Source organism: Pagrus major, chromosome 2, assembly GCF_040436345.1.
Source record: "Pagrus major chromosome 2, Pma_NU_1.0".
Taxonomy (NCBI): domain Eukaryota; kingdom Metazoa; phylum Chordata; class Actinopteri; order Spariformes; family Sparidae; genus Pagrus; species Pagrus major.
Window position 1 is genome coordinate 24860222 of NC_133216.1, and position 23426 is coordinate 24883647.

At 41.6% G+C, this 23426-nt stretch overlaps 1 protein-coding gene across 2 annotated transcripts in view; it reads left to right on the top strand.

Annotated features, from left to right (window-relative positions):
- Positions 1–8186: 8186 nt before the first annotated feature.
- The window catches only part of ssh2a (slingshot protein phosphatase 2a), a 31222-nt gene continuing 15982 nt past the window's right edge, over positions 8187–23426 (top strand). Inside the window, exons 1-2 of one of the 2 annotated variants that reach the window (XM_073488556.1) lie at positions 8187–8372; positions 11002–11045. In XM_073488556.1, the coding sequence (XP_073344657.1) occupies positions 8310–8372; positions 11002–11045 (107 nt within the window). In that variant the 5' untranslated portion in view covers positions 8187–8309. Of the gene's footprint in view, positions 8373–11001; positions 11046–19999; positions 20554–23426 lie in introns of those variants that run through there. The other variant, XM_073488548.1, reaches the window with a different exon arrangement.

Consider the following 23426-nt stretch of genomic DNA (forward strand, 5'->3'; position numbering starts at 1 on the left):
GACATCTGTAACATTACATTTATTGTCAGTCCGTCCTTTGTCCCTGTTGATGGTTTTTGGTGGGAGTTTTTGTTTTTTTATTGAATGCTGTACATATTGTAAAGCCCCTTGACAAAAAATTGTGACATGCTTTACCACGAGTAGTATCTGCCCATGCTACTACTCTTATTTTTGCCATTCACTCTTTGTCTATTGTTTTCAAGAACCTCAGGAAATAAATCTGAAACAATCAACATGACTAGATACCACCACTGCTGAGGGAAATTCATGTTTTTTTGTGATTTATATCTTGGTTTTTGGACACCGCTCTGCTAGCATGACAGAAGCAAGCAGAATCTGTAGCTGAATGCATGTTAATGAAGTGGTGAAAGGCTGAAGTTCAGCATTATCAGATCAAAACTACTAAAACAGTGGCCTTCATGTTGAGACAGGATCAGCAAGAGTTGGTCTGTGTGAGGTTGCTCTGTGTGTCACTGTGTACTGATCCTGTGTTTATAGAGGATAACAACTCCATTAGCCATTCTTAGTGAGTGGATAATGAGCTGCCAGCTCAGATTTGGCACACAGCTCAAGTGAGGCAGGACAACATCTGGAATGTTATGTTTTATCTGTGACAAACATGTGAAAACAATTACTGCACGCTCAGTTATGGAAAAAGCATGTTCTGTCTGTAATTATGACTTGACTGATTTAAAAGCAGACTGAAACAACACAGTGTGAAGCAAGCAGCATCTCAATCAAAGGTGTTGCATTGAGCCTCTATAAACGCTGGCTACCCCGACCTGTCAGGACGATCATTGTTCTTCTGTCAGCCTGTGTGTATGTTTACATCCACAACTGTTCGAAAGTTTGGAATCACCTGCTACAAAAGCTTCATTCTGTACAGTCAGATGGTTGAGAGGACTACAATATATTTCTGAATGGTCCATTTATGTATCTATAAACTCCTCTTTACAAAAAGACGTTGTTCTGTATGAAAAAAACTATTATGTTCAGAGCCTACTTGCTCTTTTGTGGGTCAATAATGATCTACGACATTCACCCAGTCAAAGTTTTAATCATTTGATTATTTTCCTTTTAGGGTTTTAACCTCTTTTTTTAAATAAATTTAAAAAAAAAAGCACAGAAAAGGCTCTACTTCCTAAGTGAACTGAAGAGGGTCAGGATCTCATCAGCTTTTACAGAAGAGCAATAAAAAGCATCCTGCAGCTAATCTAGCATGGTTCATGCATGGCCCCGGACACAAAGGCTCTGCAGCGGGTGATTAAAACCGCCCAGAACATCAGCGATATCATTAAAGTGAGGTGTCTGCACAAAGCCCAAAGGATACTAAAAGACAACACCCACCCAGCCACAGTCTGTTCACCCTGCTGCCATCTGGCAAAAGATACAGAAGTATCCGCTGAGACTCCTCAACTCACCCTCAACACTCCACCATACAATATAAAATACCCTGTGTGGTAGACGGACAAATAAATGAACTTTGAACCTTGATAAATGCTCAACCAGGTGAGCTACCAGGGTGCCCCATGGAGCCAAAACTATTTCAAATACTAAATAATATATCTTGTGTCTGAACTGTACTGTTTGATCTATGTTAAAATAGCTGTTATTGAAGAAAAGAAGAAAAACAGTACACAGTCTCTGTGCACAACACAATGGTTCCTTGTCACCACCTATTAATCCCACAACTGAAACAGACAGACACACACACACACACACTAGAGAATGAGGTAAAAGAAAGAGCATGTGTGTTTGATTCCAGTATTGCTGAGAGGATGATTTTCTGCTGAGCAGTAGCCGAAGACAGATGTGCAGTGATGCATAATGCAGTAAGTGAGAACAGTATATCCTGAGGCAGTGAGAAGAAACTTTTTGCCAATCCACACAATGAAACTCATAATGGTGGGGTTTTTTTGTGCTTAGTACACCTCCCTCGATGTGCACATTTCTCCTATATGTGTGAGTGTGTGTGCTTTATTGTGGCAATTTCCTCTGAGCTCCCTTCCCCTGATTGATGGACGCATCCTGTGTTCCCTGTCTTGCCTTATCGCCGCTGATCTATATTAAACAGTGCGGCACAGCCAGCGTATCCCTCCGCCTCTGCTGTACCTGTCATCTCAGCATCTGCCTGCCTGCCTCCCAGCTTCTCTCACTATCAGGTGTCTATCAAGACCTCGGGGCTCATTTCATCTCTTTTCAGCTCTCATATCTTCTTATTTTTTCTTTCGTATATTAATTTGAGCAAGCCAGCCTGGGCTGTGAGCCTGTTTGTGCATGTATGTATGTGCCTACTCTCTTTCTCAATATGTCTGTGGACGCAATGTGGTCTTTTTGACAAATCCCTCGTGGGTTTTGTTCAGCCTTTTGCGCTGTGATAACCTCATACTTCATTGCAGCAGCTCACTTTGACTTCCCACTTTCCAGAGAGCAACTGAGTTTGACATATCTTTTAACCGCCTGCCTGTCCGTCTCCCCTCAGTTCTCGATAAAACATATTTTTTGACAGCAATCCCAAGGGTCACTCTTTTTCTCTGACAGAAGAATCCTGGCATTTACTTCTCTAACTTACTCCGTCTGTCCTCTCCCTGTCTCTCCTTTTTTTCCCTCTACCCAGCCTCTGTGCTGATCCCCTGATACTGTCACTGCCTCTGAAGAACAGGAAATGAAACTCTTTTTTTCCCTTCAATCTGTCGCTCCCGCCCTTTATCGCACAGAAACCTTGATTCCCAGCAATGGCTGTCTCTCACTCCCCTAATGAACTCATTTTGCACGAAGGGAGAATACCATCTTATCTCTGCAGAGAAAGGCCCTCTCTTCTCTCTGACACACTCCCTCTCTGTCTCTCATTTCTCCATTGCTCGCTTCTCCTGCCTCGTCAGTTCATATAACTGTTGCCAAGATACACCGAGAGGTCCTCGATCTGTTGTCTTCTCATTACAGATGAGGAGATGAGAAAGATGAGGAGACAGTGAAATGATCTTTAATAGTAACTCTGAGATGCACCGGCTCCATTATTCCAATATTATAAAGGTGTGTGTACGATATGAAATCAAATGACCACCATGCCTGCCTAAAGAGCACCAGAAAACAAAACACTGAGTTGATGTTCAACGTCAGCCACACTTTATATGTTTGTATTCAGTATGAAATGAAGTTTTTGTCAGCCTGAGTCAGAGCCCCGTAAGTTTTTAGTTGGGTAAAGACTGTGGAGGCCATAGCTTATGCTTCACCTTATTTCTTATACAAACCATTCACCAGCATCAAACCATTCGAAGACCCACTGTGCCTCACACTGAAGCAACTTTCCTCAGAGAGACTAAGAATCTTGGAGGAACTCAGAGCATTTTGGGCCTGCAGCACTGAAGGGCTCACAGCATTTCATTTCAGCCACCATTTTTAAAAAATCTGCAGCCGCAAACCTTTTCATTCTCATGGTACTTCTACACTACACAACATGGAGTTACAGAAAAAATGACAGATGGGCCGACGTCACATGCAAATATAGGCCTAATCTTTGCAGTTCAGTGGTCCTTAGACCCCGGTGGAAACGCAGACAAAAACTGATGCTTTGAGTTTCTTAAAAAGTCTTTCCTGAAATCCACCGTGCAGGTCTGCAGACTTGACAGTTTTCTATCAGCCTCTAGTTGCTTCCCAGAGATGTTTGGCTAAATCTATTCATCTTCCTTGGCTAAAGTGCCTGCTGTGGCTCGAAAAATATCTGCAAAGAGTACAGGGCTAGAGCAGAGGGTAGACCAATGCAGTGAGTCAGATGCATACAGTAAGGAGGGAAGAGGTGATTACTGTGTCAGTGATCATGTAGACGTCCAAGTGCAGACTGTTACTAAGACTCATGGGTGCAGACTTGATGAAGAGCAATGATGCAAAGCACTAAATGATAAACTTGTTAGATAATGCTATTGCATGTTTAAGCCCATGCAACTGTAGTAGGTATGACTTTGTGGCTCCGTACTGTGTATGGCATGGAGGGGTGGACATGAGGAGCACTGACTGAGCCACAAATCACATATAATTTAAACTGCTAACCTTCTTACAAAAGCATGTCGATTTCTACATGTCTTACATCAAAGCAGGCATAGGCCATATTCACACCGCAGCCATTTTGCTCTGACATCACACTCAGGATGGGAAGCTCAAATGTTGTATGCTGCTGCTGTGTTCCAGGTTGAAAATCCTATAAACTCATGAAATCTGACAAGTCATTATGATTTCCTCGCTGTGTGTGTGTGTGTGTGTGTGTGTGTGTGTGTGTGTGTGTGTGTGTGTGTGTGTGTGTGTGTGTGTGTGTGTGTGTGTGTGTGTGTGAAAGATATTTTCACAAAAGTTGCTGTATAGAGCTATCTTAGTCAAATACAGATGGCATTGTTAAAATGAAATGATTCATTGCATGAGCTACAAAGCCAGACACACTTGTTTGATTAGCCAGTGGTGTTGATAGGTTATCTGAAAATTAAACAAATAAAAAACAAATTAAATCCCTATTCTGAAAACAAAACACTGGCACATCTACGGCTGCCTCCAGAGAGTTGAAGAGCCAGTCAGTCTGGGACTGTTTTTGTCAGTCAGAGTTCATTACAACAACAGGATAAAACATAGAAGCTGGGAAAAATGCACAGGGATAACATCTAAATGAGGAATTATATATAAAGGGAACCACAAATATACTTTTATATTAGCACCCACATTATATATATATATAAAAAAATCCAACTGACAACATGTGATGATTGTCAGCTGATGACAGAAGCTGCAGTTGAGGGGCACCAAATCCTATCTGGCCTCGGGCCCCAAAATGTGTAGCACCGGCCCTCCTCTTAGTGTGCTGTCTGCAGCCGGCAAGTTTCCTTTTATCATTATTTGCATACGGATCAGTTGCTCACAAAGTAGCATTAACAGGGATAAAATATGGTGCGTCCCCTGGGCGCATGGATACTGAGTTCACTGCATCCTTTGAGATTTTAATGCGTCAGAGACGTAGCAACATCACTGCCTAACAGGGACATTGTTAACAGTGTTGGGAACATCTGTGTTTTTCTTGATATGACAAGTCAAAATGTCAACTAGTAAATGTTATTTCCTATTTGTTTACGTGACAATGTGCTGAATTGTAGTTACATGTAAGAACACCTGACCTCTTAATATTTTAGCTTTGACTGCAGACAAAGACCCTGGTATCATCTTCTAGCTTTTCAGACAGACCTAACTTGTCTTTAGCTCTCTTCATCACTGGCAGTGATGAACATGGCTGCAGTTAATAAAAGTAGTATTGGATGGTTTAGTTATTCCAATTAGCAAGTGAGGCTAGTTAGCGCACTTGGCACACCTAGGAGATACTGATGTTGCTGCAGCCAAATATCAGAGTTTAATTAAACGGCACAGTTTAATTAAAACAGTGTCCATTGATTATTTAGCCACTTGTGTGCTGTTGTGGTGAATGTGTTAAAAATGTCTAATTACACAACAAGCAGATAAGGAGCAATGTTAGCATATACAGATTAGTGTAATTTAAGCAAAATCCCTGCTCGTAACTGCATTATCACAAAATGCTGATATAACTCATCTAGTAAAATACTGTAGAATAAAAAAAGATTTCAAGGTGGTATGTGTTGATTTTCATTTTTTGGCACTAATGTCACTCCATTCATTCTTACATTCTCATCCAAACGCCTCACCTCAACTGTGATTTATGAAACACAGCTGTCTTCTTCTTTTGTTGTTATTTTGTAAGAAAAACCCTAAAATCTTTAGGTGAAGACGAATAAAACAGGTAACATTTTAACATCTCATGGGTTATAATGACCAGCCTTTGATATTTCCATCTGTCATCCAAGAGAATTTCAAGTCTCAACTGTAAGCTGATTTTTAATGGGGTCATATCCCCCCCTGTTGGTTTTAAGGCGTATCATGTCCTTAGAGTTAGAGCAGTGCGTGTTGACGGAAGCTGACCACTGGGGGGACTGGAGCTCCGTAGAGAGGAGGCGAGTGAAGGGATCAGGGTGTGGCAAGGGAGAAACAAAAAGTAATTGACAATGACATCATCATTTATGTACATTTATATGATTTGGCAAAACCAATATTGTGTAACTGAATAGTGGAGCATGCATGCATGTATGTGAACCAGTAAACATACAGAACATTACGCATTTTTAATTTTTTTTTATTGTGCTTTTTTATTTATAATTGCTCGCATTAGTGGGCAAATGGCACAATGGGTTCAAAATGTGATTCATCTATTGCTTTTGATCTTTTATTATACACACAATCTTACCACACAACCAGTTAACCAACTCGTCTCACTCGCACACACACTGGTCTCCTCTTGTAGCTAGCAGAGCTTTAATTACAAGGAGGCTTGTGTCTAGTCCCACTGTCTCTGTCTTGACAGTAAATCCCTAAAGTAGAATCATCCTCACCTCTAATCCTAATCTTGTTTTCCCTACACACTCGCTTTTCTCAGTCTCCTTCTGCCTGTTGTGGTTCCCCACCTGCCTGCAGGAGATCTGTTTTTTCCTCTTATTCCCTCTCTATGACTCTCTCATCCATCTTTTTTCTACTAAATCTGGTTTGAATATTGTGTTATCAGCCAAGAAGGCAGACATACAAATACACAGTTTACCTCCACTTTTAGCAGAGCCGGGAAATAAGCGAAAACAAATAGAGGTTGATTCATATGCACAGCTGCTCGCTCACACACGTACACACGGTATATAAGGCCTAATGGGCTACACCCAAGCTGCAGGGATGGATACAGAGGGGTGTGGGTGTGGGAAGGACAAGTCATCAATCATCCTGTCTCTGCTTTATTTGCAATTATTTGTTTCATGTGCTTTCTCTATTTTTAGTTCTACTTTTTATTTATCAGTCTCTTCTCATCCATCTTCAACCCTTTTCCATTTTCATGCTCTTCAAGTGCAAAGCAATCACTGCTTGTTCCCTCTCTACACTACCTAAGTACCTCCTAATCAGTTTTGGTTTTATTCTGTTGTGTCTGTCTCTCTTTTGCTTCTCCTGTTTTTAACACTAGGCTTATTGGATGATCAATAAAAAAGGAAAGAACGAGAAGAAGATGGAGGAGGGGAAGGAACAGTGAGGGGACAGGGAGAGGAGGAGGAGGTGGAGGCAGTGACCCAGATAATGCAATGAAGTGAATCAAAATGAGCCTCCCATCCACGAAGAGACCCCAGCATCACACCCATCCACACCTTCCTTTCTGTCTCCACCAATCTCTCTATACCTTAATACAACCTAAAGACATGAATTGAAATGCAGTGACCATGAGAAGCGGGAAATGTGCTTGCTGTCCTTCTGATTTGACACTTAACATCACCATTTTCAAGGCTACTTGAGATATGGGTTGGGTTATCGCCTCTCATCGTTCACCTCCTTTCCCCCTCATGAACCTCTCCTGACTTTCCTTTCATGATCATCCTCCACACACACACACACACACACACCTCCCCCTGCTCTCACACCCCCACCCCCACATATCATCTCCCAGGAGAGGTGGGTAACTGAAAAACATGGAAGCACAGGGATGTAAGGTCAGGTCTTCTCCTGCAGCAGATCCTGTAGAAATAGGAAGAAACACAGCAATGCATTATTTATTATGCTATATGTCATCTATCAATCACACACACACACACACACACACACACACACACACACACACACACACACACACACACACACAGATACATTCGTCACATATTGTACTTATCCGTATTATTTTCAGTTTAATTGATCGATTGGTAGTGACCTTTGGATGAATGGGAGTCCAATGAAGGAACCAGCAAACCAGTTTGACAGCTGGTCTCTACGGCGCATGCGCAGCCACCGGCAAGACAAGTCTTGGGATAAGCCGACTGGCAAAACAATATGGAAAGTTATGACATTTACCTTTCAAAATAAAAGCGTAGAATGCCCGCTTTGAAGGACAACGTGAAGTTTTAAGTACAGAAGCACTTAAAAAAACAAGTAAATGGAGTAATTAAAATATGTTACTCGTAATTACACATACATACTTAAACAGAATAAATAATAACTCTCATAAAGACAGTTAGATAATGGCAATACGCGCTTCTTGAATACGGACCCTTTATTTTGAAAAAAGTAGAGACCGGATATTCGCAGTGGGCCGATTCTAGCTTGATGCTAGAGAGGAAACTAAGCAACCGACCAGAGAAATAACCTCAGGGGCTCGGCGTATCGTAGTTCCTGCCCAAAATAATGTCTTGTATCCCGGTTCTTCACTCTCCGAGGTGACCGAGGTCTGAGCAACAGCAGCCAGGATGGCGCTGGTCACCGTCCAGCGGTCGCCGACGCCGAGCACTACCTCCAGCCCCTGCGTGTCTGTAAGTGTCCGTGAACTGGTTTGACATTTTGGCTCACTTTCGTTGGTCTGTTAGCCCAGTGGTTACTGCTCGGGGTATGTCTACATGGGTGGCTAACTTAGCTGTTAGCATCATACTGTAACTCTAAAAGTAAGCTCTCACAGTCCTGCAGAGGGATGCAGGGTTGTCTTCATAGTTGTTTAGCTTTGCGTGAAGTTAACTCTTATAAAGGTGTCGCTAACTAAGTTCAATTTGGCAAGATATTGTTCGCAGCTAGAGCTCGTTTGCTAACTCACTTCCCCTCCTAAAGTCATTTCAGAAGAGCCGCCAGACAAACTTTGTTAATCGCAGCTTGAGTTCGCAATACAAGTCTTTATTCTTTATGTTTATTTTCTGATTATTAATACGGAATATGCCCGTGCCCAATTTGCCAGTCATGTCAGCACCGCATCTATAAATTGAATACCATTACAACTGGTTAGTGGAGTGACAGTGAAGGGAGAAGATCTGCCTGGAAAGCAGGTTAGTGTGACAGGCTTGTCAGACCCTGTTGGACCCAGTGGGACAGTCCTCTTATTCCCTCTGACACTTCGAGGCCCCCCACGTCTGGCTTCAAGCTCTTGACCCAGGCAGGGGTGAGGGTGAGGCTGGCATAGATAAGCCCTCTCCTTCATCCAAGAATATGATAAATTAACCACAGTGATGTCAGTTCTTCTGTCAGTCTGCCTTCTTAAAAGAGAGGATGATAAATGACACAGCTTTGGGCTGAAGATCCTGATCTGTGGTTGACTTTGCACCAGGTAACAAGGCCAGTGTGATGGAGAATCACATGGGACAGCCATGCAAATTACGAAGAATGGATTAGGAAAATCCCCAGCAGAGACATGGACGACAAACATCCAAATCATTTTACATACCATTTTTTTAAATTATGTATTTACTTAACCTAAAAGCATAATTACAGCCATTATTACTATGGATGCTGCTCATGCAACTTAATGGCATAACAGTTCCAGATCAGATATTTTATTTGATTATGGCTTTTGAAGACATGAATTATGAAGCTGAATTTATAATTCTGAGACCCTGCAGTGAGGGTTTGTAGCTTCGAGGCAGTAAAAGGATCCCAGGCGGAGGTTACCAGCTGCTTGTCATGAGACCTGTCCCTGATGGGAAGCAGCCATGTGAGCGCTCTTGTGAGATGTCTGGTGCTGAGAGGCTGGATCAGGGGGCAGAAACCTGGGAAAGGGACATCAATGAGGAGGAAAGAGCTGGAAGTGAGCTCCAAAGAGAAAGATAAACACTCATGAGAGGGACATCTGGAATGCAGTTACCATTTTGGGATATCTGTGATAGGCTTTTTTTCCATTTTTGGAGGCAAATAAAACACAGATTTCAGATGATTGACCATCAATAAAAAGAGCTGGCGTTTGCCTTCAGCACAGCAGGGAATAGCCTTCCTACAGTGGTGGTATACAGTAATCTGCCTAGCAGCAAATCCCTTGTTCTCATTGGCTATAAGACCACTCCCTACACATCCATGCAGTGGCATGGTTACCATGGCGATCAGCCTGTACATTATATCCCAGTCATGGCCAGGCTTATTATGGTATGTTGTTTTAATCACATATTGAAGGTATAGGGCCCTACACATATCAGTTATGTGGGTGAGAGTGCTTCGCAGTGGTGTAATGGTATACTGGTATCATATTTGCCTTTGAAATCTGCTGAGCTAAGCATTTTGTCAGGTTTGTGTGTGTGTGTGTGTGTGTGTGTGTGTGTGTGTGTGTGTGTGTGTGTGTGCAGGATGCATTTTAGTCCATGCATGGACTCCTATTTCTCCTGTGTCACCATATTTTGTGTTGAAGGCAGGCAGTGTGAGGCTGCTGATGCAGGGAGCATCATTCAGCCAGCTGCCTGCCTCTCCAGGCCTAATCACATCTGTGGAAGCAACACAGGAATGGATGAAAACTCCATCCTTTCTCCTCAAGCTTCTCCAACTCCTGGCCTACTGCGTCCAGCTCTCACCCTAATCTTCCTCATCCATCGTCCTGTCGTCATCACTCATCAGCACCAGCACCAGCATCCTCATTATTGCTCACTGTCTGTGCCTGTTCCTGTTTGTCCGTCCATTCTGTGTGTGTGTGTGTGTGTGTGTGTGTATGCATGTTTTGGCCTGTGTAGTAGCTAGGATTGACGGATTGATGCCAAAGAGAAAGTTCCCTGAGTTTTGCGAGGGATTACCGAAACAGGCCGGGATTAAAATTGTCAGTGTGGGAGTGTGTGTGTGGCAAACTGCTGGTTGCAGTGGTGGGGGAGGATGATTGCATTTTGGAAAAAAGGGAGACGGAGAGGGGAGGGCATGGACAGTCAGTATGGTTGAGCCTTATCCCTGGTCCCTACTCTCAGCCTCAGTCAGTTAAAATACCATGATGAAAGACTTGACGTAGCCGCCAGCCAATTTAGCACATTTAACGCAAGGTTAATTGAGTCTGACTCAGCGTGTAATTCAAATAGCCTTCAAAGTCTCTTCTGTCAATGTAATTCAGTGTGTCTTTTCCTGCTGATGGTATAGGTCTGATGTAAAGGTATTTATTAAATATTTCTTTTTTCTTTTGATGATGATTTTTCTTTCTGTTGCTCTCTTCAGGAGTCAGGCAGTGGTGAGGATGACCGTCGCTCCCAGCCAAGGAGGTGAGACCACTTCCTGTTTTATTCCAGTTTGCTGGAATAACTCTGTTCTGTCACATACTGCCATTCAGTAGCTTCACTAGAAACTGTAAATTGAGACTCAGGCCACTAGGGGGAGGCGGTACATCAGATTTACAGTGTTTCTTCAATTACTGAACCACACTTACTGTTACAGTTCTTTAAACATTAATGCAATTGTTACATTTATTTTACACGGTGCAACACAAAACTTAATTTGATCTGCAAAAGGCCAACTAATTTTTCAAAATAAAACCAGTGTATCATCGCCATGGAAATTAATTCTCCCTTTATCTTTACTTCAACTAAGAATTTAACAAGAAAAACGTCAGTATGAGTCCACTAAAACTATATTTTCCATCAGTAAAGTTAAATTTGCTCTGCAGCTAACTGAGTATCATCTTCAGGTTGCTTCTTTTTTGTTCAACCAACAGTCTAAAACCCAAGGACATCTCATTTACCATCATGGAACCAGCTTGCTTGAAAAGTGACTGAAACATTAATCAGTTATCAAAATAGGTTACGGTTGTTTTTTCTACTAATCGACTAATCGCTGCAGCTTAGTAACAACAGTTTTGAATTTGTTTTCTCTCATAGTTTTTTCATGCTGTAAACAGATAATGTATTTGTCAGTGCTTTCGTCAATAAACCGTCAGTCCATTGATGTCGTTGCCTGGGGTTGATTTGCATGATTCCATCTGGTGGTTGTGGTGGAGTCAATGATTTTCTTATGACGTTTGTATCTGTTTCTTCATAAAAGACGAGGGCGTCACCACTGTTATTGTCCTTTTGTTTACATGACTCAGGTGGCTTCAATGTTGTGCTGTATCCTGGTTCAAGGCCCTCTACAGAACATGAATTAAAATTCATAGACTTTACAAAGGGCAGGCTGAACACATAGGCTTTCTATTTATGTGGGTTTGACTTACTTTTACCAGCTACTACTGAACACACAGAGTCTCTTATCAGTTTTAATGTAATCCCCACGTTGCAGTCTGTCGGTGGAGACGCTAGCACACAATCATTAGACAGGGAGTGGAACATCAAAGCCAATGCAGCCTTTCCATCTTAAATGGACTTTGTAAGGGACTTTTGTGGACTAATCTAAGCTTTGAAGTGCAATCTAAACAATCAAGCTTTGTCATTAGATTTTTTTTGTATCTAGCTTTTAATGCATGTTGTCAGTAATAATTCATATCTTTAAGTTACCACTTGTAATTACTATCTATACTGTTTAAAACAGCAGGTAATTGGACCTTGCGGTAAGACTTGACAGATGTACAACTACAATGTGCCAAAGACAGACTATTCATTTCATACCTGTCTTGGCTTGGTCTGAGTGAAACGTTGCCGTCCTATCAGGTGGCTGTAGACATCATATAAAGGGTAAAACTGAATTTGTGATACAAACTACAAGAGCTTTGTCAGAAACCCTGCACGTAACAACAGATGATGACAGATTTCAGCCAGACTTTAAACGATCTCTCTGCCAAGCTGTACCAGTATTGTCTCAGCTTTGAACGTTGATGCTAAGAAGCAGGGCAGACTTCTCTCTTGTCAGAAGGAGATTGAACTCCTCTGTTGCGTCATTTTCTTTTTCTTTACCCGTGGGCTTTGGCTGTTGCCCAGGATCACTCTCAGATTTCATTCATGTGTGTCTTGAACTCGTCCACACTACATGAGCCCAGCGAGACCTCGCTTGGCAAAATGAAACACATCTGAAAAAAGCTGGTCAGGCTCCCACTGGTCTGGAGTCGTTAGGAGGGTCAAAGTCTCCAGGCCTGAGCTCATCCACACAGCAGGATGAAGTGCACCAACTGTCAGGCTAAAGTCATTTTTATTCTTGTATACATGCAGTGGTTAACAAAGTCATAATACTAGTAAGGGGATTCTTAGCAGCATCGTCAGCCAATTATATCTGCCAAAAGTCATAGTAAAGAATGTCTGTTTGGTTGTCTTTGTACTTATGGTCTGTATGTTAGCAAAGTCACCATTTTTGGACCTTCTGGTGGAGATTTGTAGTGGTGCATGGAAGCAATGTGCTTATACTGAATCTACAGTAGTGGATATGAAACAAGACAGTGAAATAATTTTGCTTTGTCTCAAAGTAGTGGAAATCATAGAGGATTTAAATTTTCTTGGTTAATGTGAACATTTTTTTTTAAACTTGAAAACTACATCACACGTTGATACATATTTGTACCAAAACCTTATCACTTCTTCCTCTGCCAGTGTCCTAACCTGCTAAATTTTATTTTTGTAGAAGTGCTGCAATGATTGGCTGATCAGAAGTAAATTAATCGCTAATTATTTTGATACTTAATTAATCATTTCAGTGATCAGTGATCCTGAATAGAATCAGCAGATAAATCGATAATGAAAAGAATTGTTAATTGCAGCTCTAGTACAAGTTTTTGAGATATCCTGCTCAGCAAAATATGGACATACAGGTCTAAAAAGCATTACCTCATTGGCAGCTGTGATCATATCAAAGACCCAAACAAACATTATGATAGTAATTCAGTTTATGATCGTGACTGGCCCAAGATAAGCCAAATGCCTCTAGTGCATGAAACCTGGAACAGAAAAGATTTGATGCTATGTCACATATTTGAAAATTGAAACTTGGTGACATCACTCCTGCAAGTCTTTAACACACCCCAATAGTGCCAAGAAGGACATGTGGTCCCAATTATTTGTTAGGTAATACAAAAAAGCAGCAGCAGCAGCTGGTGAAGTCATACCCACAAGTGCATGTACACTCTCTCTCTCTCTCCCTCTCTCACACTCACACGCACACACACACACACGCACACACACACACACATACACACACACACACACACACACACACGTAGCGCTTATTCCCCATATGTCTAACATCATCATAGTCTTGCTCTACCATTTGGCTCCATTACCTCGCTCCCCATTTGTTCAGCGTTAGCACAGATCCACACAAACACACTCGCACAGACATGCAGGGTGCAGCCAAGGGCCTTGCTGAGTGACCCCTAATGCGTATTACATAAGAGCTGAGGTCCAATTAACTCCCCCACCCTACATATGGATTCAAGTAGCAGTACGGGCCAATATATCGTGTGGGGGCCACTGAGACTGAGGGGGAGCTTTGGCTTTGGCAACAGTAATATTTTCACTCAGTCTTGACTTCTCGCTCTTCTCCAGAGTTTTTGTCTCTTTTTCTCTTTCAGTTATTCAGTTGACTACTCACTGACTCACAGCCCGTAACGCTCTTATTCTCTCTGCCTCTGCCAATGTCTCTTTCACACAGACGCACACAAACAGCTGTCTGTGCTCCCTGCACCACACCAGTGATGTATAATGTTACTGCAGTGCAATAATGAATCTCTGCCACACTTTGCTGCCTTCGGACTGACACTCGCTGTCAAGGAGAGTGTCTGGGAGATTTTTTTTTCTATGCCGAATGTTACGAAACCAACATTTGAAGGTTTTTTTTCTATGCAAAATCTTTAAATGGTTGAAAAACTGGTGAAAACAGCCGATAAATTTTGATCGGCCATGGCCTCTGATCAAAAGAGGTGCTTTCTACCTTTCTTGTGACCATCTGCAGGGATATCATGTGGTGTAGCATGGTTGTCAAAGATTGCAGCATCACAAGATTGATGCACACTGTTTGTGTGGCCAAATTTGTTTTTAATTTCCAGTCATACGGCTTTCACCCATTTGACCTCTAAGTATTTATTAACCCGTGAGCACAGTAAGGTCCTGTAAGGTATCAACTTATAATGTTCAGTATGGTGGATTAAATGACATCACAGAAATACAGTAGGACACAAAACTTGCTATACAACAGAAACATAAAACAGAACTTAATAGAGAATAAATTAACAAACAAAGAAACAAATCGGACTGTCCAGTTTTTGCAGTGATGTTCATCTTGCAAGTTTCTGGGATCACTAGTCTGATTTATTTGCAAGACTGCGTAGTCTTTGCCCCTGTCATCGAGTACAGTCTTCAGTACAGTACTGTTTTTAAAAGGTGAATTCATGCTGTTAAAGATCAGATTTGTTAAAGCACACCTGTAATGACCCATTTGAAATGTCAGTGACAGTCCTTGCTTTCTGTTCTCCTTTGTTTGATTTGAAGTGCATGTATGACGCAACAACACTTAAAGCTGTGTCAGTGTATTGTATCGACTGTAGTCAAAAGTCGGCTCTGGGTGAGAAAGGCCTGTGAGAATAAAGAGGGGCGTGTTTAGCTGTTCTCTTTCTTGTCTGTCCATTGTCTCCCTGCTGTAGAGCTTTTCCTAACACAGAATGCATGGTAGTGTTTGATTTGAGCTGAGGCTTCTGTTATGCTGCAGCTTGTTTGTTTGGGGTAATAATAAAAAAAAATAATGTGTTGCTTTTGAATTTTTAAATGTTTTAAATAGCCGGCAGAATCTTTGTGGGTGACAAGAGAACTGCTCTGTGGGAAATAAAATGAGCCATTTTTTAACGACAGCAGACTAACCTAGTTATACAATCTGTCACCTGACTGGTTTGTGGTGCAAGTCTCTTCTTGCACTGTTAAATATCCACGTTATAGACTCATGCATCAGCTCTGACCCAGATGCACACACGCTGAGCAGGTTCACCAGGCCAAGAATTTAATGAGTCTGCAATTAGGAGAACAGGAAAGGCAAGGTGCAGTAATGAACACCAATCCAAGGACAAACTGTCTCCACCATCTCCACATGTGGAGGCATGCCTCTTTAAGTTTATAAGCTGCTGCTCCTCTCTCATTTACACTCACCAGTGGATATCACACCTGCCTCCTGTCTTCCTACAGTAAACCTGCTGCTCAAACACACAGTACACCCTGCCCTGGATTAGTGACTACGTGGTCATATATGTCAGTGTCCCACCTCTGAAAAAGAGAGATTGTATATAGGGCAAAAAGTTAAACATGCCATATTTCATGCTCAGAAGGTAGGTTATGTGGCACAAAAGGCATTGTGTGCAGCAAAATGTGACTCGGTCAGTTTTCCTGCACGATTCATGAAGATTCGTGAAATGATGTATCTCATGTTACAAATTAAAATGGTAATCGTGTTATTATCAGTCCAAATTAATTTCCTTATTTTGTGGTATAACACGTGAAATTTGCCAAAATGTGCCAAACATTATATGCCACAGAATGTTAATTTCAAAATACACTAATCCATAGGATAGGATTATAAAAACAAAACCCAACACCAAAATGTATTGCAAAAAAGTGCTTTGCAGGATAACTTCTACGGGAACACATTTTCAGCTGGTGCTTCTTAGCTATAGTACAGTACATGTTTGGTTACTTTAGCGTACACAGGCTGCTTCTGTTAACAGGTCCGTCTTTGTCTGTCTTATCTGTCTGTTAAGAGGGCTCCCTGTTTCTCCAAGGTTAAGTGCTCCTATTGCAACAGAGTGGGCTGAGAGGTTGGCAAACATTTGAACTTAAGGCGTTTTAGTCCAGCTGTTCTTTGCTTTGCTTTGTTTTCGATCTTCAAAAGTATTTTTATGATGGCTTTTCATGGAGGTTTTTAGGCCATGTATTTTTAGCCACTGTTATTACGCAATCACACTACCTTCATTGTGATTGCCATTTTGAGATGGAGGTAAGATTTTTTTTTGTATATTCCTCAAGGTACAGTAAATCATACTGCAGGTTAAACTGTCTGAAAACCATTTGATAATTACTTTTCATCTCTAAAGTACTGAAATAAATTTTGTTCATGACCAACTCCTTAAAGTTGTTCAAGGGAACAATACTTTTGATAAATTTGCCAAAAACACAGTACTGAAACTGCCTTGCTAAGAGTAAAAGTTGAGTAACTATTGGTGTTTTTCCACTAACACTTTTGTCTGCGGCGAGTCAAACCACACTGTGCCGATTTGCTTTTCTCTCATCGGTTTTACTGTGCTGAGTTGAGCTATTCCTGCGATGGATCTGCTCCAGAGTTGTGCCAAGCCACGCCCGCCCCGTCTCCAAGTGGGCCACAGTGACATATGACAACTGCGGCCAACCCCTAGCAAGCACCCGTCTCCCCTTAAAAATTGATACTTAACTCATGTCTGTGCAGGAAACCTGACAGAGAGAGAGACGTTTTTAAAAGTCTGTGTTCTCTGGGGTCAATCCTCGATCCTTATTTTTTTTTTTTACCTAAGTTTACTTACTTAATCTAAATATCAAAAAGCATAAACTCAACTGGTGTGTCCTTTTTATTTAGGACAGTTGCTCACAGTAGCCCTTCCCCAGCTTAGTATATGGTAAACAGCTGGGTTCATTCTCTGACCAAGGAGGTTTTGTGGTATGGCTCACTTTAGGGGGACTTCCATTTACACACACACACACACACACACACACACACACACACACACACACACACACACACACACACCACACACACACACACTTAAAAATATACACAACTCCCTAACTACAGCACCATTGACCAGCATGTTTCTGCCCATTCCCATCAAGTGACAGAGGAAGACATGTTGCGGAAAATGATTGTGCAACCACACCACACCACAACAGACTCTCATGTTCCCAGCCCACAGACAAATGAGTTCCCTCTGAGTGCTGGTAAATTTGACGACACTAAACGGAACCACATGACAAGAGCACTGAAGCTGCTGTGTGTGCATGTGGATGTTGTGGTCACAGTCATTGGCTGAGCTCACTGGACAGTCAGCCCGCCTTGTGATGCAAGAGTCATCCATGGGAGAGCGAGACGCAGTAGAGCGTAATGTGATGGCAGGAGCGCAGGTGTTGGTGCGTTTCTTTGCGATGTGATGTAATCAGTTTGGCTCCGCACAGAACACATGTGGGTTCTAGTGTATTACACATATGCTGTTACCTGCCATGTATTTGTTATCTCCTCCTGGGATTGCAAAACATTGTTAACGTGATTAGTGACATGTTTTTATAACACCCCTGAAAGCTGATTTTATGAATGGGTTGTTTTTGTTCAGTCAAGACGTGTAAACAGAAGAAAACTCAAGAAAGGTGACTATGTTCCTGTCTTCCAGTTTATGAAAATAGATAAACCTTCTTTTTTCAATCTTTAGCATTTGTTTTAAAATTCAGTGATCAATTTGTGACATCCTAAAATCAGTGGTAAGAGGCTAAAGTTCAAATTAGTTTTTCACTACACAAAACAGAGCCCAAAGTGACTTCTTCAGATTGCTTCTTTTCTCCAACCAACAAAACCAAAAGACTCTTAATTTACTATCACAAATGACAAAGGAAAGCAGCAAATCCTTACATTTAAGACGACGGCACCAGATGTTTGACATTCTCCTTCCAAGAATGCTGAAATAATTAATTATCAAAAAGTTGGCAATTAATTATTCTTCACTTGACTAATCGATCAATCTACTAATCAATGCAAATCTACTGTCCACATTCGGCTGTCATGAAAAGCTGAACCAAATATTCACCTCATACTTTGAGGTGTAATGTAAAAAAAATACACTTGTATTAAATATTGCAGTATTACTGATTTTGAAATGTTTTGAAATAAGCATGAGAAGTACATAACCTTTGGAGAAGAGGATAGACAGGCCACGCCCACTAGCAGTACCATAATGTGTCATAGTCGGTTCAGAAGAGGACACAACATCCAAAAATGTGTCTGTTTGCCAGAAATTTAGCTGTTTACTTGTGGAAATATGAGGCTTACGTGCAACGGCTCATTGGTTAGAAATTATGAATCTGATCCATCCTACGTCGACGCCGACTGATTAGTCGAGGATCAGTAGCAAGTGCAGCTACGGCTCAGGAGTGTTCATGGACTTAGAACACAAACATACCGTGCAGATTACAGTGAGTAACAATGGGCTGGAAAGTTTGTGAACATCGAGCCAAAGGTGTGTTGTATAACAGCAGTTTTAATAGTGCCGTTTCTCAGTCAAACTCCCTTTTGATAACTGCTTTACTCTGGAAAAACATAAAGCAGGCCGTCCATAAACATTACAGTAAAGCGTAGCTCCACTGTGCAGAGGTCATTGGCCACAGATGTTCTCGTTTTGGTTTTTAGGCCACTTGGCACAAGCTGGTGTAAATATGAAGTAGGGCTGTAGTTTTACAGTGTTTTTCAGATTGTTGTCAGCTTACATAGGGCCCTACATGTTGCCATGCCAGTAAAACATAACATGTTTATGAGGCTATAAAATGAACCAAAACATTGTTTCACTCTCGCAGCATGCAGTATGTCAGCCGATACTTGATCTCCTCAGAGTGCGTTAATGCGAGTGGTCGTTTTCTCCCTCAGACTTCGATGACAAGGCAGGCTCCGGTACATCTCCAATTTACCTAGATACAACAGGCTCTGGATAACTTCAGCATGTTTCTCATTTGTTCTTGTTTCTTATGTAACTCAACCACAAGGTTTGTGTGTTGGGAGAAAAAGGGTGGAGAGGAGACAAGTAAGGTCTCCTCTGTGAGCTGACTGCCAAACAGAAAAGCCCATGTGGGTTTAATTGACTCTATTATATTAGCATAACAAGCACATCCTCTATTGACCCCATTGTACCAGGACATTCAATCTGCTGTTGGACAGCAGTTGATTCTAACAATATTATCAGATTATTAAAATGTGATACGCTTCAGTCTGATCTACAGTGTTATATAATCTATCATGGCTGTGCAGTGTGGTACCAAGAGTGCAGTTTTTAAACAAACACTTTCTCACTGATAAGCACACCCTCAGCCAGAGAGGAGGAACTAATCACCTGCTGGAGTAAATACCTTGTTGGTGCACAGGTTTCCCAGCGCTTTGTATACAAGCTGTCCTGCTTGTGTCGATGCAGAAGGGCCGGCAGTGTGGGCGGTCGTACCTCCCCCTGTCCTCCTCATTGGCTCCCCGCGTTTCCCAAAACCACATGTCTGCAGCTCCTCCCTGCTATGACTTCTCCGGTGAGAGTTTGACCCAAGTCATATGTCTCAGTACTGTACATGCTGAAGGGTACTGTGTTTCTTTTTTGTAACGGAGTTAAACAACATTTGGAAAACGGTACGGAAACTCATTCAACATGGGACTCATCGCCTCATTGGGATATCTTGGACAGCTTCAAGCGACAAGAACACCATGTGCCACATTTAGTTGCCCTGCTTAATTTATTGCAAGAGACTAACTGTGTGGAAACATCTGATTTTCTTGCGGTGCCCGCTTCTTGGAATATTTCGTAATTTTTTTTTTTTTTTTTTTACCGTATTAAGACTGTTGACACCCAAAGGAAGACAGCTGTTTGCCGTGTTGAAATGACAGAGCACATGACTGTGGGAGAGGAGTAAAAGTTTTCCCTCGGACCGAGAACACCTGACACAGTCCTCCTCCTCCCCTGTGCGCTCCCACCGCCGGCATGACCCTCGGCGCGGTGTCCGAAACCGACAGCTCGTCGGCGGTCAGCTTCTGCTCCTGCTGCGGGGCCAAGATGGTACCATACTTCAGCGACGAAGCGGTGGTGTCCAAAAATCAGATCAACCAGCTGTAAGTTCAAAACAGTGGCTAGTTGAGAGGGGTAGTTACACTGTGGGATTGGCTCTAGTTTGTTTATTCACGGAAACGCATACTAATTTAAATGTATGTGACTAACAGGGTCTCCATTCAAACTAAAGAGAATTACAGCACCAGATTGTGACGAAATTTGAACATTTTTGTACTGTGAGTAAGATGAACATGTGTAACAGTTTTGCAACATCAATGCGTTTCCTGCTGACGTACTGTAGCAGGATCTTACTCATCTCAGTGCTCCTCTTTGACCTTAATAAGACATAATGGCTCTGAATGAAGTGTGAATCACCCTACCTGTTTCACAGGTTAAGACGCACACCTCAGAGCGGAAGCCACACTGCTACTGATTTATTGAGACAAGGATACATCACCTGATAACCTTATTAAGAGTTTTTATGGGATGTTTTGTCGCTCCCTTTTTAATTGTCCAAGGCTGGGATGTTGTTTGTCTGAACACGTGAGTGTTTGGTGTGAGAGGATAGCTGTTATTAAAGGTGCACTGTGTAGTTTTGGGGAAGTAATTTTAATCAGAAGAGATAGATCTGACCCTGCCACCATCCTAGCTTCAGGCAGTGTCCTGGGGACCTTATTTTCCTCTGTGAACAGCTTGTTTATTAAGTTATGGAAAAAATAAATATTTCTGAGTTTGTATTATTATCTCAATATTGTAAACCTTAAATACTCAGAGTTTGGATTTCTTCTCCAAAACTACACAGTGCCCTTTTTAAGTTGCAGTGACAAAGACCTTTTTGGAATTTTAAATGAACCTTCAGGACAATAATCTGAATAAGTAAAACCTACATAAACCAAATAATAATAATAAGAAGAATAACAAGAAGAAAAGCAGCAGTGTTTTTAAAAAGATTTTACCATATACCAACAACTCAAGCTAATATTTGAGGTCTCTGACTCATCATAAGATAATTTTTCTTAGAGACAGATGCCAACCCCATCCCTAAAATACTGGCCTGCAGCCACTTGGCATCTGATACTTAGATTAGGAAACCAGGAAACAAGCACCTTAATGTCACCTTAAAATCCCTCGCAACTATGACAATAGACCCCTTGTAACCCAGTAATAAGCTACAGCATTTTCTGACCTCAAACACAAAACCTCGGCAGTTTATTTTAGCCTTGCTCTTTCCCACAGGTCAATAGACTTAACTATATATATATATACATATATATATATATACATATATGTATATATATATATATATATATCATTTCTAGGGAGTTGCAGTTAATGTGTCTTACAGTGATCTTATCTGAGACCTACAGTGTCTGCAGACATCTTGGTAAGATGAGGTAAAGGCTTCTTTTTGCTTGTGAGAATGTTAAAGGATTTAGTTGAGTGGTACATGTGGTGAAGACAAGTTTGCCCTTCAGGACGGATCAAAGACTAGTCTGTTCCAGTGTTTCCTAACTCTCATGTGGTGCCGCCTCAGATAAGCTTAGCAAATTTAGGAAGGGTGAAGAAAAATCAATGTACAAATTACTGCAACTGGATTAAAAGATGACGAAATCACAATTACCCAATTTTCCAGAAAATCCGTTTATTTGGTTCCAGTGTCTGCGTTTGTTGTCGTTTCGTAAGATTTCCGTGCAGTCAGTAATTGTTTGTGCCCTGCGTGAGAATTGGCCCTCTGTCGTGATTTTTTATGAAAGTCGAGGACAACCTGCGTCTTCTTGATTGCATTGTTTTTCAGCTGTTGTTTATGCATGATTGTGCTGTGAGGTTATAGAGTAATCTGAACATTTAGTCTTAATTAGGGCAGCACCCAGTCTTTAAGGCCACAGTTTTTTTTTTATGTGAGTTTGCACAGGGGAAGGTTTATGGCAAAACGTTACTGTAAGACACACTGTGCGTACTAGCAGGCGCGTGTGTCTAGTAAACAGCAGCAGATGTGGGAATCTTCTGACTTCCTGGTTTTGTTGGCCACATTGCATGAGTGCAGCTTGTTGATTGTTTTCATCACCGCTCCTTTGTTTTGCTCAGGGTGTACAAGGGCCCTCACATCACAATACAGGGAACTTTAGCTTCCTTTGATTTATAGCACCAATATTGCGTACATGTGTGTCTGTATGTTTAATGTTTGTCTACACATGTCTGTTTGTTTATAGTCTGAACGCCTGTATGCGGCAGAATGTCAGCAGGACTCTAATGTTTAACCAGGGTTTGAATGAGTAATTATAAGCCTTGAGGCAGCCCATGGAGTTAAGTGTTACCTGTGGATAAATGGCATCTAAAACACCATTGTTATCCCTCCAATTTTATAAATACCGGTAAACCCCTCTCTTCCGCGGAGCTTGTGTGTTTGTCTTGCATCCGTGTTTTCCAGAGAGTGCAGATAAGAAACATGAAACGTGACAACTGAAGTGTGCGTTTGTGTGAGGGGGGGATTCAGCAGCTGAACAGGGAAATGGGCAGCTGTATATAGGTCACAAATACTTGTGTGTGTATGTGCATCTGTGTGTGCAATGCATCGAAAATCAAATAACCTACATAACTTAGTTTAAGTTTATATAATTAGCTTCAGTAAATGGCATGAGTTCAGACCAGCTGTGTAGCTATCTAGTGTATCACAGCTAGTCCTATTCACTGCCAGCCAGGCATCTGATAATGTTTGCCAATGGATATGTGTCCTGGAAGTTCCACAACATTATAAAGTACAGTTTTTCTTTCTACCACAAGCTAAGCTGAACCCCTCACTCAGCCATTGTTACTACCAAGTAGGGATGGGTGATCTGACGATTTTAAATTTTGTGATCGATCTTGAAGGCGTCCACAGTCTACGTTAGATGTCTCATTTGACCAGCGCTAAATCATATATTATTGAGCTTTGTCA